The sequence below is a fragment of the Nyctereutes procyonoides genome, unplaced genomic scaffold (genome assembly GCF_905146905.1).
Source record: "Nyctereutes procyonoides isolate TBG_1078 unplaced genomic scaffold, NYPRO_anot_genome, whole genome shotgun sequence".
NCBI classification, from domain to species: Eukaryota; Metazoa; Chordata; class Mammalia; order Carnivora; family Canidae; genus Nyctereutes; species Nyctereutes procyonoides.
Genome location: NW_026575046.1, coordinates 15,480,106 through 15,494,500, shown reverse-complemented (window position 1 = coordinate 15,494,500; position 14,395 = coordinate 15,480,106). Strand labels below are relative to the sequence as shown.

At 39.1% G+C, this 14,395-nt stretch overlaps 1 protein-coding gene across 1 annotated transcript in view; it reads right to left on the bottom strand.

Annotated features, from left to right (window-relative positions):
* The window catches only part of SPEF2 (sperm flagellar 2), a 163,739-nt gene that overhangs the window by 61,345 nt on the left and 87,999 nt on the right, over nt 1-14,395 (bottom strand). Inside the window, exons 19-23 of the mRNA XM_055325754.1 lie at nt 14,017-14,091; nt 9,106-9,254; nt 3,854-3,981; nt 3,632-3,770; nt 232-369 (exon numbers count right to left, since the gene is read on the bottom strand). Of these exons, the coding sequence (XP_055181729.1) occupies nt 232-369; nt 3,632-3,770; nt 3,854-3,981; nt 9,106-9,254; nt 14,017-14,091 (629 nt within the window). The remainder of the gene's footprint in view (nt 1-231; nt 370-3,631; nt 3,771-3,853; nt 3,982-9,105; nt 9,255-14,016; nt 14,092-14,395) is intronic.

The window sequence follows — 14,395 nt, the reverse complement described above, 5'->3', positions numbered from 1 at the left end:
CGCTTAACTGACTGAGCCACCCAGGCACCCAGGGATGCTTCCAGTTCTGGTGTTTGTTTGGCCCCGGACCAAAATGATTTATTTCAGCTAACTTTCTCAGCAAGTTGGAGCTCAGGCCAGGCAGAGTGCTGTGAGTAAAATGAGGCCTGAACAGTCCCTCACACTCCCAAAGGGAGGGACAGGACACAGCTGTGGAGACAAGAGTCTGTGTTGTTGATAAGCCACTCTTACCTGCATTAGTGAAAAGAAATGGTTCATCGTTATTCCGATTGAGTCTTGCAACCAGCTCTCGTTAATGATATCCTGACGCTCCTGCTCTGCTTCTTCCTTCCGGGCATCACAGATGTCCCACAGGCGGTCTCTTAAATCCTGAACAGAAAGAACACAGTTATGCTTTAGAATGCATGGCTCGAATTACCTCAGGGTAATGAAACTAGAAATATTTTACCTGCCTTAAAAATGTCTCCAAAGAAAATTAGACCTAATGCACTCATGGATTTTATTCCTTCATTCAACAGATATTTATTTTGCTTCTTCTCTATGCCAGGCCCTTACTTTGTAAAACCAGCTCACCAAATCATATGCACAAATTCACTGCAGTTCACTTTATTTATGGGTGGCTATGTTTTATGTAGTATTCTAGTCCTTTCCCAGAAAATTGTTTAGTTGAAGAAGTCCTGGGGTGCCTGTATGGCTCAGTTCGGTTAAGCATCTGACTCTTGATTTCAGCTCATGTCATGATCTCAGCGTCGTGAGATAGAGCCCTGCATCAGGCTCTGCACTGGGTGTGGAGCCTGCTTAAGATTCTCCGTCTCTCTGGCCACCCTCCACCCAGTTCTCTCTTTGTCTCTCTAAAAAAAAAATTAAGAAGTCCTTTCAGGGAATTTTTGTGGAAATGGCATATTGTTGGTGGATGAAATATGCAGCTATATTTAATCCAAGGGCATAGGCTCATTCATTCACCATAAGTGGAACATGTCATTCACCAAGAAGTGCTGTCTGAACTTAATAGGATTGTCCAAAAATAAGCTTTCTACTAAAGAGCTAGCAGTAAAAAAAAAAAATCTTTTAAAGATCCCAGCTCTGCCATTTAGATAACAAAACAATAGCTACCATGTACTGAGGTCTTTCCATGGGTGTCAGTGTGTCAGAATGGAAGTCACTGTACTTATATCAACTCATTTACCTTGCAACAACTTGAGGTACTATTATAATGTTAATTTTGCAGATGAGTTATAGAGAGGTTATCTTCCTAAAGGCACACAAAAAGTTGGTGGTGGATCCAAGATAGGAGTCTGTGCTCTTGAGTAATATACACCACTATTTCAGGTCTTATATACTTTACCTCTTACGTCTCGTGTGTGCTATGTAGAATAAATTAGCTTACGTATTTAAAGTGCTTAGCAGAGTATTTAGCATATGATAATTCCACAGTTAATAAAATCTATTATATCTTATAAGAATATAATATTATTTATAGCAATAAAATATCTCTTTAATAAAATATCCCATTAATGAAATATAGACAGTCAATTAAAATGTGACAGTTCTCACAATAATAATTTATTGAATGTTACTATGGGTTGAGCATTGTGGGTAAGTGCTTTACATGGATTACCTTGCTAGTCTCCACAATAACCAGGAGTAAATTCTGGTGAAAAAATTGATGCCCAGAGAGGTTAAGTCACTTGGCTATGGTTTCAGTGTGGGGTGGAGCCAGGAATCCTAATGCAAGCAGTTTCATTCAAGCATTTCCATTTCAGCCAGTGCCCACAGTGGGTTTTATTTCTGTGATATTGTGTTAATGGAACACTTAGCACTTTGGTTTGTTATCTTCAGGGAACTGGACATAAAAATGAAAGTATCACAACCATTTTTATAGTCATATGCTAAGTGTCAGCACAAAACATCATTATTTTAGAGCCAATCTTGATATCTCCATGGTCTTTCCACAGCTGCTCTGGCAGACATTCAGTGCATACTGGCTTGCGCTTACCAAGTATTTGTACATTTCTGAGAGCTAGAAGAGTTCTCTTTTTGTTCCTGCTTCACTCTGAGGCCTTGGCAAGTACTAGCATCTCTGTGGCTCAGATTTCTGATGGTAGAGTGAGGACAATGCAATAGCAGAACCTCTCCATTAACTTCTCAGAATTGGAATGAAATAAGTCAAGAACAAGCACATTGACAGATCATAGAGAGGGTCTGGGATTATCCAGAGGCACAGCTGGTTTTCACACTTTATTTGGCAAGAACTAGGGAATTATTATATATCCCTGAATAATCAGAGTGGGTTGTTTTAAAGAAAAACTCATGGCTATTAATTGTGAAAGTCGTGCAGACAAAAATCATTAAAAATGATCACTTTTACAAAAGTTTTAAATGTTTTCTGCTGGGTCAAGAGCCCCAATTCAACTTATATAGGACTTACTAGAGTCTCATATAAAACAATAGGACACAAAAAGGTCAAAAGTCAAAACTTACATGAGACAAACACAAGAAATAAAGCAAGATTCACAGTATTGATATCAGATACAATAGAATTCAATACAAAAAAAGTACTTTGGGGCAAATATGGTTATTTTATACTCTACAGAGTATAGGAGACCATGAAGAGACAGCTTGTCATGTTTCTTCATGGGTCAAATAATGCTGCATCAGAGATGCAGTTAATTCAATGCCTGCTGGATTAATGCTCCAGCACCCAGATCATCTAAATCATTATAATACCTTCACTTAATTTCAGTAGCTTCGCAATTGGTTTCCCAGCCTAGTCTCCCTTTTACTCCACTATAGATAGATCCTCTTAAAAACCAGAAGCTAAGGCTTCAACTCTCATTCAGATCAATACCAATATCCTAATAATGACCTCCAAGGCCTTAGATAATGTGATCCCTTATGATCTCTCTGACCTCATCACCATCCACCTGGCCTGCTCATTCTGTTCCTCTAGCCACCCCAGTCAACTTACTGTTCTTTAAACACACTACTCATCCTTCCACTTCAGTGCCTTTGGCTTTTCTTCCCTATGTGCCTGATACACTCTTCCCCAAATATCTACACAGTTCATTCAATCACACCTGTTCTGAGTTTGCTCAAGCATCACGTTCTCAGTGGGCCTTTCCACAATCACCATATACAAAATGGTACATCAGCATTCCTTTCCTGCCTACTTTCTTGTTCTTCACAAAGCTCTCATTACCAATAACACACACTCATGGTATATTCTATATACTCATTTGTTTATTGCTTATCCTGTCTTTTGGCTACCAGAATATAAACATCTTGAGGTCATAGACTTTTTGTTCACTGTTGAGTGAACAAACCCTTTCGGGTGAGGTTGTGGTCCCCGGTCCAGGGATCGAGTCTGCATTGGGCTCCCTGTGAGGAGGCTGCTTCTCCCTCTGCCTGTGTCTTGGCCTCTTTCCTGTGTCTCTCATGAATAAATAAATAAATCTTAAAAAAAAAATCCTGTTTGAACTCAAGTTTGGAAGAAAGTTGGTAGATAAATGTTCAAACCATTTCCCTCCTCACCCTCACACCTCATGGAAGAAGAAAGGAATGAATTAGGCTTCTGCAGTACCATATTCATGTGTGTGGAGACCCTGGTGCAGCAGGTTGCAGATTTCCTTACATTTACTCTTTGGTGTAGTTCAGACTTTGTTTCTTCATCATCCCACAGGTCATCAGGAAGAGCATTGAAATCAGCCTGCCATTGAGATACAAAATCTTGCTTGTGATCTGGACGCCATAGAAACTGCTGGAAGTTTGTTCTGTAAGGCATTAAGAGAGTGAGATGGAGCTTACACAACATGCCTGTAGACTACAAAATTCTGACTTTGGAAATTTTACTTACCTAACCTTGTATAAGTAAGCAACCACACTATGCTGTTCTTCTCTCAGATGCCTGAGTACTGTTTTGATGGAGTTTACGTAGGAATTTTCGATTAGTTCCCAGTAAGGCACTAAAAATGAAGGCATTTCCTGTTAAATGGTAAAGCATAAAATTAATCATTTCAAAGTGATAATTCTCTTGAATAATTGAGTCAGAAGAGCAATACTCAGCAAGAAGATCAAGATGAAACCATCTAAAGCATTCTTTTTTTTTTAAGATTTTATTTATTTATTCATGAGACACACACACACACAGAGAGAGAGAGAGAGAGAGAGAGAGAGAGAGAGAGAGAGGCAGAGACACAGGCAGAGGGAGAAGCAGGCTCCATGCAGGGAGCCCAGGTCTCCAGGATCAGGCCCTGGGCTAAAGGCGGTGCTAAACCGCTAAGCCACGGAGCTGCCCTATCTAAAGCATTCTTTGTGAAACTTCTTGCCCTTCCTTCTCTCCCATCCCCCCCCCCAGCTAATTCCTAATTCAAATACTTCTTCATGTCTCAATTCAGACAAATTTCTTTCAGAAATCCTCCTCTGATTAGAAAAGTGTTGAGGGCAGCCCGGGAGGCTCAGCAGTTTAGCTACCATCAGCCCAGGGCCTGATCCTGGAGACCTGGGATCAAGTCCCACGTCAGGCTCCCTGCATGGAGCTGCTTCTCCCTCTGCCTGTGTTTCTGCCTCTCTCTCTCTCTCTCTCTCTCTCTCTCTCCCCCCCCCCATGTGTCTCATGAATAAATAAATAAAATCTTTTTTTTTTTTTTTAAAGAAAAGTGTTGAAGGTCATCCTCTAAAGTTCTGGAGTCCTATCTCAGTACCCTGCACTCAGCACTCTCTCCCATTATAGTAAGGATGACATTAACGGCAACTGCTCATTCATTTGTCCATATTCTCCTCTAGAATACCAGTCTCATAAAGAACAATGCTGGTTTTAGTCACCACTCTATCATTTTTCTTAAAATCACTACAGTGTCTGGGACATAAAAGGTACTCAAATATTTATTGAATGAATAAATAGATGTCAGATTTTGCCTACGCTGGAAAACTGCCTGTCATGGACAATATCTAGCATTCATGTCATGGTGGTGATGAATCATTTCTCTGCATTTGCCCAAGTGGTTTTATCTTTGCTGTGTGCACCATGAAAGTTAGAAAATTTCTTTATATTATCTTTGATGATGCAAATAAACAACCAAAACCAAGAAATAATTGAAATGAAATAAAACTAAAGATACATATTATATCCAATATAAATTCTCTATACTAAATATTACCTTATTGGTTGTGCATTTATTTACTCAGGATATTACACATGGGGCTTGGAGAGGTTATTTGGTTAATCTCCCTTCCACTAAGAAATACCAAATATTAAGGATAAGTTATCCCTCCATAGATCTCACTGAAACATTTCAGGGCAGGCCCTCTGGTGCCACACAACTATGTTACTGGAAATTTTTCCTGTGTGTTGAGCAGAAATTTGCCTTCCTTTCCACATATCAGCCCTAGCTGTGCCCTTTGGAGAAGGGCACTACATTCATATAGTGTTCCTTATGACAGCATGTCAGATATTTCAAGACAGTAAGGAAGTAGGCTGGGATTCAGGATGAAACTCACTTGTTTGTGTAGTCCTGGCATCTAGTACAGCATTTGCACATAACGGGCCCTCAATAAATTTTACTATGTAGACACCCCTGAGCCCAGTTTTATCAGCAGTTAAATTTTTAGGAGACTGGCTGGCCCCATCTAGTTCTAAAGGCCTATGATTTAATGTCTAGACACACTTGAAGTACTCATTTATCTAACTTAAACATTTACAGTTTCTTTAATGTTCCTCCTCTGACATTGTTTTGTTGTTGTTGTTGTTGTTTTTAAGATTTTATTTATTTATTCATGAAAGACACAGAGAAAGAGGCAGAGACACAGGCAGAGGGAGAAGCAGGCTCTGTACAGGGAGCCCGATGTGGGACTCGATCCTGGGACTCCAGGATCACGCCCTGAGCCAAAGGCAGACCCTCAACCACTCAACCACTGAGCCACCCAGGTGTCCCCCGACATTGTTTTTAACACCCTTCCCCCCCACCCCAGTTCCTCCCTCTGGTTTCTACTTTTTCATGATCTCTCTCAAAAGATGTGGTACCCAGAATGGTGCTGAAGACCATTTTAAAGAAGCCCACTACTAAACCTCCCTCCTGGATGACTTTAATCCATTAATTCACACTCTGTGTTACCTCCTAGAAATAGACCTAATTTTTTTTTAATTTTTATTTATTTATGATAGTCACACAGAGAGAGAGAGAGGCAGAGACACAGGCAGAGGGAGAAGCAGGCTCCATGCACCGGGAGCTCGACGTGGGATTCGATCCCGGGTCTCCAGGATCGCGCCCTGGGCCAAAGGCAGGCGCCAAACCGCTGCGCCACCCAGGGATCCCGAAATAGACCTAATTAAAGTAACACTCTGCTCACAGATCTCATTCGTTTCTAAGAACTTCATGAGAAATTGTCAAATACTATTTTGAATTCAAGATACACCTCCCTGATCCTTCTATTCAACCTTGCTGCCAAGGAAAAGGAATGGGCCAGTTCAGCACGACTTAGTGAACCTGTGTGGGCTCTGGGGGAGCATTTTTGTCACTTACGTGTGCTCAGAAGTCATACTTCTAATAATTTTCTCTCAAATTTTGTCAGTCCTGGTCTGTATGTAACTAAATCCCATCAGCCTTTTATTAAACATTTGGATGTTTGCCTATATCTGGTCTTCTGGACCCATATCCTCAGTGATTTCTATGAGTTATTGATAATGCCATATCTATAGGTTCTTCTGGTCTCTGGGATGTAATTTTTTTAGTCTGGGCACTTAACTCACACGATGTGACTAGATGTTCAGATCTATACTTTTCAATTAAATAGTCTTCTTTTCATTGGATAAGACTGAGGATAATTGGAAATCAGTAGCCAAAGCAAATATGCTCCAAAGCTTCAGAAGCTATAAACAAAGACCTCTCACTCTGTCTTCTTGGTCCTCTCTGCAACCTCTCTTGTGGCTGACAAAGGGACAAGGACCCATGCTCCTCTGGAACTTGACTGCTGCCTCCACCCGAGAGAGCCAGATATGAAAGCAATCTCTCTCAATCTCTCAACCTTTCTCTCTCTCTCTCTCTCTTTCAATCTACCTTCCCCCTTCCCCTCTATCTCCCCTCTCCTTTCCTCGATCTGTCCACATGCCTACTGAGGGAGGTAGATATGGGGTCCTTGAAAGGCCTGCAACTAGGGTTACCAGATAAAGTATAGGGGGCCCACTTAAAGCCATTGTTAATCTGAAATTGAAATTTAACTGGGCATCTGTCTTGCTTCTTCTTTGGCAGGTAAGCTCCGTAGCTGCCAAAGTGTGAGAAGCTTAGGGTGGGAAAAGGACTAGAGTGGATATGTGGCTGCTTTGTGCTGCATATCTGCCTCTTGTCCCTCTAGACCAAGTCCTATCCTTCATTCTTCATGCTACTCAGTGCCCTGGAAGCCTGACTTATGTGAACTACTTCAGGCAACAGCCCTGCCTTCCACCTTCTGGGCAAGAGATGGGAGAGCAGAAAGATATGAGGTCTGGTTCTGAATCTCCCGGCTCTTCTCGGCCGCACCACTGTGGGTGGCTACATCCCTCTGCTGAAGGCCTCAGCTCCTGTCAGATGGCACTCTCCACTGAAGTCCCCTCAAGTTCCAAGCATCTGCTCCCTTTCCTCACTTTCTCAGTCCTATAGGCCATATGGCTCCTGGCTATCCCTTGTTTGGGGGTAATAATTGAATCCTTATATTTTCCCTTATTTTTTATCCTTTATTAAACTCTCCTTAAATTATCATCTGTTTTCTGCCAGAATCCTGACTGCTAGAAGATCTACATGGGAGCCGATGTCGATGTCGTATCTCAGTGGTAATGTTTATTTTTTACTTCTGTCCTCTATTCCTTCTTGTCCTCTATAAATTTATTCCTCTCATGAGCTTCAAGGTTTGGAGTTAAGGATTGCATTTCAATATTTTTGTCTCTCACTCTCCAGCCCTGCCAGATAATACCATTTTAATTTTATTTTGTCCCAACAGCCATTTCTATATCTTGATTCTATGACAAATTTTTTAATGTATTTATTTCAAAAAGTAGCTTCTGTTTGGCTGAGTGATATTATACATATCTACAATTATATCATTTAATATTATCACCTCCAAATATTTTCTAACTTCCTTATCAATGCTAATTAATTAAATCATTAGAGTTCCATCAAGAATCTACATTGTTTGATTCTGTATTGAATAGAGCTAATTATCCCACATGTTCCCAACCTTCTCTCAAAGAGTTTATAATCTAATTGGGGAGCTAAGACATGTCCCTAGGAAAGATCAATAATAACAGCAACACCACAACCACTGAAATTCATCATGGGGTCTCAGATATCTGGCACAGGCAGTCAGTGTTCAGAGTTCATAAGAGGAAGAATTCACTGAGAACTGCAATGAAGAAAAGAGGGGCTGCATCTTTTACAGAGCTCTTTGAAAAAAAATGTGGAAAGTCCATTCTTGATTTTTTTCTTAAGATGATTTATCTATTGAAGCAACCAGATTTGTCTAGGTGGAACTGGGCTTTGTGGTTGTCAGAGAACAAAGAACTGAATGGAGCTTCCAGGGCTCACCTGGGGGCATCTCCTCACCTTACACTGGCATACCTATTTAAAGTTCTCAGGCCAGACAGTGACCTGTTCTTTTGTTAGTTTAGTTAGCTTCAAAAAATTTCTTCTATTTCTCAAAAGTGAGAGGTTAAACTCCATTTGAAAGCATTATAATGTGGGCATGAGAACATGGATGGAGGGCTATAATTTGCTAGATATGTGTTCTGAGGAAGTCATTCTTCCAAGAAACTGCATCTCGGCTCGTCCTTAGGGAGAAAATTGGTCCTCACAGAACCCATTTTGTTCTCCTGCTTTCAGCACTTAATAGCCGTTCAAAGCATGACTCAGAAACTCGAAGGAGTAGAGAAGAGAATACAATGTGATTGAATGTGTAGTCTCAAAAATTCACCTTGGCTTTTTGATGAAGATACATATCACCAGCTATGAAAGGCCTTCTGGGTAGTGCAAATAAAGGTATGAATCTTACCAAAAAAGAGAGAGAAAGAGAGAGAGAGAGAGAGAGAGAGAGAGAGTGAGATAGACTAGTTTCTACTAGCTTAAATCTAAACTGTCATACCTCAGGAATTGGTTCATTCACGTAGACCCATTCTTCTGATCCTGGCTTGGGTGATGGTGGCACTATGGGAACAGGTGACATGTCTGTAGAATCAGCAGGTGATTTCTTTACTGGTCCTTTCCCTCCTGATGATTTTCCTTTAGGAGAACCTTAAATATGCATATTAAATCATTCTGTTACAAGTAGGTGAATAGAACCAGATTCTGGTGGATGAATAAAGCTAGAATTACCATGGACTTAAGGCAATTCATTAAGCAATTTTGGGAAGACTTACCAAATCAAAAATCAAAAACTCTATTCTCTATAGTCTCCAAATTAACCAGTAGTACCAGTTCAGTTTTTTTTTTTTAAGCTACTTAGTTTCTTTAGTCCAGTTGGCTATGAAAAGCAACTTGATATTTTATTTTTGTCTCTGTCCTTGCTTCTAAAATGAACAGTTTAGACTGTAAAGTGCATTTCATTTACTACTGCAAATACTAGTAAATTAAATTCTCATCCTGAATGAGAAAGAGAGTAAGTGTACTATGAGCAGTGCTCTTGATGGTTGTTTTTGCTTTTGTTTTTGTTTTGAAGCTCAGGATAGCTCAGGATAGGAAGTTACTATAAGAGTCAGCCAGAGTTAGTAAAGAATGCAAGGAAGGAGATAGGGTATTGCAGCTCCTGAATATTCCAACATTCCCTGAATGAGAAACAGGGTTTCTGAGTGGGAAACTATATTTCTTGCTACACTCAGGGAGTATGGATGAAGGTACTTGCTGTGCCATAAGCCTGGATGAACTAAGGCATTAGAGAGAGAGAGAGAGAGAGAGAGAGAGAGAGAGAAGGAGCAAAGAGGAAGAGAGAAAAGGGAGAAAGAGGAAGTAGAGGAGGAAAAAGAGGAGCAAGAGAAAGAATACTAATGTTCAGTTGAGAATCCAAAAAGAACATATGCTTCACTTCCCCTGAGAGCATCAGGAAGGGAATCTAGACCATTTGGGTGGCATGGCATTCTTATGGTCTGAAAGATCCTGTGATTGATGAAAGTAGCTTAACTCAGAAAGCCTAATATGTCCTAACAGGATCAAGGTTATTATGGTTTAGAAATTCATTCAGTTTAAACTACACTTACCTTCAGAATAATTATTGAGATTTTAGATGCAGTTTATAGATAGATGCCTAGAGATGTGGGAACACTTTATTTCCCAAGCTATATTTCCTTAATGAGTATTATTTAATGATAATGATATTTAGAAAAGTAAATATACCTTACATTTTCATGCTATTCAAAAATATATAGACTATAAGTAGAGAGGAATTTGTCATTATGTCTTATGTCACCCCTAAATAGGTGACTTCTACTTATACAGTTAAAAATAGTATCCATTACCCATAGGTCTGAAGTTGTACCTAGATATTTTTATATTTAGAAAAATTTAAGAAAATCTTTGTTCAGGCAATAACTAGCAGTGTTCATAATTTGATATATATTTCAATATGGTGATTTTCCATTATTTGACCTGTATCTTCAGTGAAATAAAAATGATAACACTATGGCCACTTTAAGATGAATTTCTCTGAGAAGAATTCCTAAGAAATTTGCAATTATAAGTATAGGACTGGAATGAGTTTCTTCTTTCTTCTTTTCTTACATATCATGATCATTCAGTGAAAACTAAGAGCCGGGTAGTATTTTTGGACCATTGCACTTTGATTCCATTTAACTTTTATCTATTTTTTTAACAATGGAAATACTAAGGAGGAAAAATTTTAATGAATAAAAATATATCTATGCCATAGAGAATGAATATAGCTGTCATTTTTGAACAAAATCTGCCAGCATCTTAAATGTAACAAGGGGCATCTCTTCCTCAATATCACTCACCCAACCACATGGAAGCTTCAGTTTGTTTGTTTTTTTTTTTTTTAATTTACGATAGTCATACAGAGAGAGCGAGAGAGGCAGAGACAGGCAGAGGGAGAAGCAGGCTCCATGCACCGGGAGCCCGACGTGGGATTCGATCCCGGGTCTCCAGGATCGCGCCCTGGGCCAAAGGCAGGCGCCAAACCGCTGCGCCACCCAGGGATCCGAAGCTTCAGTTTTTAATGAGAGACTGGCTTTTGCTTGAAAGCTGGATCATTTAGTCCTCGGTGTAGCCATTCAATGTTGAAATGGAAATACTTCATATATATGTTTTTTTCTAAATTGTAATCTAATTTAAATATTTTGGGGATGAGGCATATAAATAATACGTTAGAAATAATTGAATGTTTCTGATATTCCAATGGCGATAGTAGAGCAGTAATCCTTGGGCTCCAGTTTAATAGTTCTCCAATTTAGAATTCCCTAGAGAGCCTATTAAAACACAAATTGCTGGTCCCCTACAGGAGTTCTAGATTCAGTAGATATGGGGTGGGGCCAAGTATTTGTGTTTTTAGGAAGTTCTCAGGTGATTTGGATGCTACTGGTCCAGGGACCATACTTAAAGAGCCACTGCTCTGATGGATGCAGCCAGGTATCTCAATTTTATTAGCCTTTTATTTTTTTTTCCTCTGTTTTTCCATGCTCTTCCAGTTAAATGTCACTAATGTTTATAACACTGACATTTCATTTATTGCTAAGTGGCCTGGTAGCACTTACAGCAATAAGTCAAGTCAGAAGGCAAGCACTGGAACAATGCCAATGCCAATATATGAGCAGGCCAGTGGAACAAAAAACAAAATTATTCCCCAATGTTTGTTCCATAAAACTCTAGCTCCAGCGGAAACTGCTCCAAGAGAGAATTCTGCAGCCAAAATATTTTGGGATATTACATACTGTATCTCCCACTCCCTTAGAGGTGCATATTGATATTTTTTTAATTAAAGACTTTTTAACTTGGCATAACTCAGTATTTTCTGCAATTAGTTGATTATGGAAAACTTTCTTCATTTTGCCCCTAATTAACAACTGATAGGTAAGGTCATAGTGTTGAAGAGCTGTTGTTTTATGAAGCAATAACCTGGGACAATGGCATATGGGTTGAAGAGAATAAGAAATGCTTTAAGAACACCAAAATACACTTGGCAATGGCATTTCAATGTCAAGATTTGGGGAGAAAATAGGTAGAGGTTGATCTATTATGCAGAGAAGAATAGGACTGAGTCGAAGATGTCAACAGCAGGAAATAAGGATAAATTTGAAGAATGGATATAGCTCCTTAAACTATAAGAGTTGGCTTCTACATCAGGACTACAAATTCACCTATTTCAAATATTATTAAACACAACAGAAATTCAGTAAAATAAAAGCAAAAAAATGTTTGAAAGTTATTAGTTAATTAAATTGAGCTAACTGCAGCTAACTGACTCAGGTTAACGAACTGGTTAAACTTGCATTTGCTTATGGTGTATACTTTTAACAGAATGTGTATACTTTACATTATTATATTTAACTTGATTTGGTAACTAATATGCATAGTATATTTAATTTTTCTTTAATTTGTATTTTTGAAGATTCTATGGTGATCCTTCATTTGCTTTTGTTGATCACAATGAGAAGCAAGGAATAAATAATGTAAATCTGAAAATTATTCTATTAGTAAATAAGTAGAGCTGAGCATAAATTATTGCCCTTAAGATTTTAGCTAAGATTTTTTAAAAGATTTATTTATTTATGATAGACATAGAGAGAGAGAGGCAGAGACACAGGAGGAGGGAGAAGCAGGCTCCATGCCGGGAGCCCGACGCCGGACTCGATCCCAGGACTCCAGGATCATGCCCTGGGCCAAAGGCAGGCACTAAACTGCTGAGCCACCCAGGGATCCCCTAACTAAGATTTAAATCTCAGTGTTAACTCACCAGCTGGCTCTAGTTATACGTCATGTTACATAACCAGAGAAGGGTGAGATTCTCTTTGGGAATCATGGTTATGTATTTTTAAATGGCAAAATAAAGATCCTTTTCAGCTCATCAGTTTGTGAACTTGCATACTCCTGGCTTGCCCTGCATTTGGCAATTTGAAATGAAAAATTAAACAAAGGTACACACTCATGACAACCTTATTTGAATGTACCCTGAAAAAGCCAACTGTATATATTTATAACTGCATTTCAAATTTAATTGGTTGTTATAGCAGCTTCAAATAAATCTAATATGCTTTTAAGAGCCCAGGATTTTCTGCCAACTATCAATTACATGAAAATTATATCCCCTCTATTTCACAGAAACAGTTAAGGTAAAACAGAAAAAAAATTAAGTGAAAGTAGGGTGAGGAAAAGTACAACTTAAAGTGGAACGGTCAAAACTGGAAGAGGTATTAGGAAACCAATATTGAGATCTAGGTGCTCTTGCACAGATATGGCGACTAGTTTGATTCTGAACTTCTGGACAGCCAAAATAGAAAAGGAAATATCATCATTTCGATGTGCTAATCATCTAACCACTCAGATGAAGAAAGATTTTCCTGTCCCTTGATTCTGAATGAAATGTCTCACCCGGGATTTCCTATAGGGACCATTAAATGATGTAGTGGGTATACCATCCCCCCCAGAAAATGAAATACCAGGTTATTATTGGTATAATGCAAGTTTCACCTCCACTGCTATGTTATACTGTGAAAGGAGTTGAGTGCTCTATACTGAAGGGCATGTCAGTGAAGGCAATTTGATGGAAGCTCAAGAAAATATGGTTCAGTGTATGTCTCTCTGATGGCCTAGCATAGCCCAAGGGTAACACCTGTAATTTCTATGATGGATGGATATTCTGTACGTTAGATGTTTCTAAATTATTTCCCACAAGCCTCACTTTTCTCAGCAGAACCTTTGCTAAATTCCAAGCTACAGAACAGCTGAGGTTATATTCTTTGGCAAGGGCTTATGGCTTACAAATGCCTGAGAGAAGTATTCGATGTATACAGAATCATGTCAAAACCGTATCTATCTTTAACTGCAGTACCTTTTCTTTTGAGTGAAGTGTCCCCTTTCTTTCCTTTTCCTTCCTGAAGAGAGTCTGGCTTACCAGTCAAGGGTTCTAAACAAAATTCAAGACATAAACATTATTGATGATTTTCTTTAATATCCCGGGCTATATTACTCATGAGCAATCAAATGTTATTCCTCACAGATAAACAGTCATATTTCTGAGGTCTTTACTGTGATCTAAAATTAATCTGAAGACAGATTGGATTAAAACTTCTTGAATGACAGCCCTGAGAGTGCTATTGCCATTTGTCACACTGAGAAGTTTAGTCTTAAGTTTAATGTCAATATTTGTCAGTGGATTTGGTGACAAACTCTTCAATGCAACAGAGCTGCAGAGTTTTAAAAGTTAGTTA